This window comes from Mandrillus leucophaeus, unplaced genomic scaffold (genome assembly GCF_000951045.1).
Source record: "Mandrillus leucophaeus isolate KB7577 unplaced genomic scaffold, Mleu.le_1.0 Scaffold86, whole genome shotgun sequence".
In the NCBI taxonomy this organism is placed as follows: domain Eukaryota; kingdom Metazoa; phylum Chordata; class Mammalia; order Primates; family Cercopithecidae; genus Mandrillus; species Mandrillus leucophaeus.
This window is the reverse complement of record NW_012109363.1, coordinates 756,316-761,502: the sequence shown is the minus strand read 5'-3', so window position 1 is coordinate 761,502 and position 5,187 is coordinate 756,316. Positions and strand designations below refer to the sequence as shown.

Genomic DNA, 5,187 nt, shown 5'->3' with positions numbered 1-5,187 from the left:
GGTAGCTTGAGCAGCTGTAGCCCTTGGGTGCCTATAAACCTAGCCCTGCCCAGAGGGAGTGTGCGGGCTGCAAATCCACCTGACACTCAGCTCAGCAGAAGGCAGACTCTAGGCTCTTCCCTTGCCACTGGGGGAGAATTGGGGGTGCCGAGGAGGAGGGACACAGCAGGCTCAAGCCGCGGAGGCTGGGTACAGCGAGGCGGGTATGACCTCAGGGCCCGGGTGCACTGGTTCAAGGCTGCCCTCTGCCGGGCACTTGGGCTGGCGCCGCGGACAAGGAGGCCGGCTCCAGGGAAGAGAAGGGAAGTCCTGACTAGGCAACTTTATTGTGACCCTGAGGTGGGGCTCTTCACTGGGGGTCTCCTGAAAGCGGAGAGTTGGGGGTGAGGGGCTCTCATGTTGCCCCTACAATACCCCTGTCACATTGAGACACAGATGGAGGGGCCGGGCAGGGGCACCCTGTGCCCGCAGCACAGTCCAGGGAAGGCCCACTTTGCACCGTGGCCCCCAAAGCGTGGCCCCTCATTTCTTGAATCCTGGCTTCTTGGGTCTGGCTGTGGCTTTGGCCTGCGGAGGGAAGGCAGGGCTCCAGGGTCCCATTCCCTTCTCCATACCAGGCAGCCCCCCCAGAAAATACCCGCCTGTCTCAGGGGCCACAGCCCCCGGTCCTACTTACCTTTTTCGCAGGGCTCTTGTCTCTAACGCTGGCTCTGCAACAGGGTGGAGTGGAGCAGGAGTGGGATGGGGGTCAGGAAGAGAGCTCAGCTCCAGACCCGTGGCGGGGCCCTCCCAGTGCCCACCCTGGAAAGCAAGCCTGGCTGCTCCTCCTGGGGACCACTCGGACTCTTTAAACAAAGGGGTGTGCGTGTGTGCATGCACACGTGTTTTCCTTAGGCTTCTATCTTCTTTTGGTTATCACAAATGTCTTTTTTTTGGTTTTGTTTTTGAGATGGAGTCTGGCTCTGTTGCCCAGGCTAGAGTACAGTGACACCACCACAGCTCACTGCAGCCTCCTGGGCTCAAGTGATCCTCCTGCCTCAGCCTCCTGAGTAGCTGGGACTGCAGGTGTGCACCACCACACCTGGCCCACAAATGTCTTTTTCATTATAAAATATTAACCATTTTGTACAAAATATAGCAAATAGACAAGAAAATACATTAGTTAGAGTTTTCTTTACTGCCCACACTAAACATTCTGGTGTATTTTCTTTCAGGGTTATTATTTTTTTTTGGTCAAACTTTTTTTTTTTTTTTTTGAGATGGAGTCTTGCTGTGTTGCCCAGGCTGGAGTGCAGTGGTGTGATCTTGGCTCACTGCATCCTTCGCATTCCAGGTTTAAGTAATTCTCCTGCCTCAGCCTCTTGAGTAGCTGAGATTACAGGCACATGCCACCACGCCCAGGTAAATTTTGTATTTTCAGTAGAGACAGGGTTTTGCTATGTTGGCAAGGCTGGTCTTGAACTCCTGACCTCAAGTGAGTCTCCCACCTTGGCTTCCCAAAGTGCTAGAATTACAGGTGTGAGCCACCATGCCCGGCCTGGTCAAACTCTTAAAAAAAAATGTGTGAAATAAAATAAAAATGACTTTATATCCTGCTATATGAACTATCAATACTCTTGTCAGGTGCAGAGTTCACACTTGTAATTCCAGTGGTTTGGGAGGATTGTGTGAGGCCAGGAGTTTGAGATCAGCTTGGGCAACAAAGAAAGACCCTGTCTCTACACAAAACTTAAAAGTTAGCCATGCATAGTGGCACGTGCCTATAGTCCTAGCTACTTGGAAAGCTGAGGTGGGAGGATCACTTGAGCCCAGGAAGTTAAGGCTGCAGTGAGCCATGATTGTGCCATCACACTCTGGCTTGGGTGGCAGAGCAAAACCCTGTCTCATTAAACAAATAAACCAAAACCATACACATACTTTCCAGGTTGCTATATTTTTCATAAGATTAATATTCCATTGAGAAAAGAGATGTAGTTTAGTCAATTGTTACATTGGTAGACATTTAGAATGCTTCCATTTTTTCACTATTTGAATAATGCCATGATAAGCATCTTTTTTTAATTTTGTTTTTTTGAGACTGAGTCTCGCTGTGTCATCCAGGCTGGAGTGCAGTGGCACAATCTCAGCTCACTGCAACTTTTCCCTGGGCTCAAGCAATTCTCATGCCTCAGCCTCCTGAGTAGTTGGAATTACAGGCACGCCACCAGGCCTGGCTAATTTTTGTATTTTTAGTAAACACAGGGTTTCATCATGTTGACCAAGCTAGTCTCGAGCTCCTGATCTCAAGTGATCCGCCTGCCTTGGCATCCCAAAGTGCCGGGATTACAGGCACAAGCCACTGTGCCCAGCCATGAGAAATATCTTAGTGCAGATAATTTCCCCTGAATTTTAGATGGAATTCGGTGGAAGGAATTGCCTTCAGTGGAATTAGGTCCCAAGATAAGAATGTTATAATGCTTTTCCAGAAAGGTGATGCCACCCTCCAGAACTTCCATACCCGTGTGCCTGTGTGTGCAGGTATATGCACCGTGTGTACATTTGTACGCGTATATGCCAACAGCACAGTATTCTAACACTGTATATCTCAGCTAAGAGACTTCGGCTAATTTAACAGGTAGGAAGAGTTACCTTGTTTCCTCTTGTTCTTTTTCCAGCTTTTTTTTCTGGGAACCAAAAAACAGTTTATTAGGAGAGTTAGGACAAAGTCCAGAGCCAGAACAGATTCCCAAGGTCCACAAGGTTCCCGCTGAGCACCTGGCCAGAACTAGCCAAGGTGGCCTTGGCCCATCCTGCACACTCAGCTTGGGAGGCTGGCCCAGGCTCCCGGTGGCCCATCCCTCTGAGGTGCTTCTGTAGGGGCACCACTTCCTTCCAAACAGCCACACTCCTTCCCCCACCTTAGCCACGCTCGTCTGCTTCTGGGGCACCAGCCTTTTGACTTGTTTGACAGGGCTTTCCTCCTCCAGAGATACATCTGCATCCTCATCCTCATCATCTTCCTCCTCTTCTTCCTCCTCCTCCCCTTCTTCCTCCTCCTCCTCCTCCCAGGTTAGGTCTGATGCTTCTGTGATAGCATGGGAAAGGGGGCAGGGGCACAGCTTCAGTTACAGCATCTCGATGCCCACCTCCCATTCTGTGATCCATGTTGCTCCAAGCACTGCCCTGGAGGAATCCTAGTCTGGAGTTAACAGTGGTTACCTGCCTGCCACCTGTACAGGGCGGCACCCTTTCTGGCCCTCTTGACAGTGGAGGCCAGGGTAGGGTAGGGGGTCTAGGAAAGCCCTCCAGAGGGCTGGGGTGGTAGAAAGAGGGCAGGGGAAGTGGCTCTGGCTGGGTAGGAGGGGGATTCATATTGGCAAGGGCTGGGGTCAAGGCTAAAGGTAGGCAGAGTGGGGGAGGAAGAGGAGGGAGAAGGGGAAAGAATCTAAAGCAAATAGCTAATGAACTGAAACTTTATCCTAAGAGAAGTGGGACCTGCCAAGGCTTTTTAGCATAATCATAATTATGAATGAGGCATAATCATACAGAAAAGAGGGCCAGTTGAAGGGATCTTGAAGGAGTCAGCATCATGCTGCGTTGCTACAGTCCGCGTTGCTGTGGTCTGCATCACTGCAGCAGCCACATCCTGAACAGTGGCTCCCTAGTACCGGGTATTACGCTGAGTACTTTTCCTGAATATCCCATTTATTCTTCACAACTGCTCTTTGAAGTTTACAAGCGAGGGGCTGCAGCCTACAGAGGTCATAGCGGGTAAAGAAGAACAGGGACCAGCGCCCTTGCCTTCCAGTCCAGGCTGCTGGTCGTGATGTTGCCTTTGCGGATTTTCTCCCAAAACTCAAGAATCCCTCCAGGGTTTGAATAGCTAGTATATCTCGAGCCCCTGCCTGGCACGGTACTCTCAGACCTTCCTGAGCCCGGGTTCTGACTTACCATAACGTTCCTGGCCACAGAGGAACACAGGTCCTGAGCCAGCCCGGAGCTGGAAAGTAACTGGGGGAGAAAGCTGCACTCCTACCATGGTGACCTGCAGCGGGAGGAAGCAGAGAAGAGAGGGCCACTTAGGCCTGGCACCTCTCGGGGGCTGGCCTCAGGCAGAAATACTGAGTTGATTTCCCTCCCCAAACCCTACACACTACTCATGGATTGTGTGGACCTTACTGTGTTCTCAGCCCTGTACCCCCCTGCTGAGGTGGGCTCTGTCCAAGAATTTGAACCTGGTAATCCCATTCTTGCTAGGCTCACAGATGGGCCTCCAAGCTGAAAGGCAGCTGTCGATAGGGAAGTCTGATTGCTATGGGCTAAATTACAGCTGTTCCCCCATCCTCCAAATTCCTACGTTGAAGCCCTATTCTCCACTGTGATAGTATTTAGAAATGGGGGCCTTGGGAGGTCATTAGGTTTGGGGTCATGAGGGCGGGACCCTCATGATAGAACTAGTACCTTTACAGTAAGAGACACTAGAGAACTCACTCACTCTCTTTCTCTCCACTCTCCTGCCCCACATATGAACACATAGCAAGAAGGCTGCCATCTGCAACCCAGGGAGAGGACCCTTACCAGAACCCAACCATGCCGGCCCCCTGATCTCAGACCTCAAGCCTCCAGAACTGTGAGAAAACGTGTGTTGCTAAAGCCCTCCAGTCTGTGGTATTTTGTTATAGCAACTTGGGCAGACTGAGACACTCATCAAATGAGAAAGCAGATTCACGATTTTATGTACAGTACTACTTTCTTTTTTCACATCAGACAGGTAATGTGCCAACTCGTAACCAGGTTTGTGGGAGGCACATCTTATGCACAAGTGTGAAACCCCAATCATCACACTTTTAAATGACAAGAGCCTCTATGGTACTTTTGTCTTGTGCATAATGTGTGGATATACATAATAAAGGTTTTGGCTGGGCGAAGTGGCTCACACCTGTAATCCCAGCACTTTGGGAGGCCGAGGTGGGTGGATCGCGAGGTCAGGAGACTGAGACCATCCTGGCTAACACGGTGAAACCCTGTCTCTACTAAAAATACAAAAAATTAGCCAGACGTGGTGGTGGGCACCTGTAGTCCCACCTACTTGGGAGGCTAAGGCAGGAGAATGGCATGAACCCGGGAGGTGGAGCTTGCAGTGAGCTGAGATCGCGCCACCGCACTCCAGCCTGGGCGACAGAGCGAGACTCTGTCTCCAAAAAAAAA

General features: G+C 50.8%; 1 protein-coding gene across 4 annotated transcripts in view; it reads right to left on the bottom strand.

The window, feature by feature from the left end:
- Positions 1-307: 307 nt before the first annotated feature.
- Positions 308-5,187, bottom strand: part of NPM2 (nucleophosmin/nucleoplasmin 2) — a 16,011-nt gene continuing 11,131 nt past the window's right edge. For 3 of the 4 annotated variants that reach the window (XM_011968771.1, XM_011968772.1, XM_011968773.1), the window contains 5 exons: positions 3,931-4,024; positions 2,898-3,064; positions 2,629-2,663; positions 677-710; positions 308-567 (listed from right to left, as the gene is read on the bottom strand). In XM_011968771.1, coding sequence (XP_011824161.1) covers positions 523-567; positions 677-710; positions 2,629-2,663; positions 2,898-3,064; positions 3,931-4,024 — 375 coding nt within the window. In that variant the 3' untranslated portion in view covers positions 308-522. The remainder of the gene's footprint in view (positions 568-676; positions 711-2,628; positions 2,664-2,897; positions 3,065-3,930; positions 4,025-5,187) is intronic. The other variant, XM_011968774.1, reaches the window with a different exon arrangement.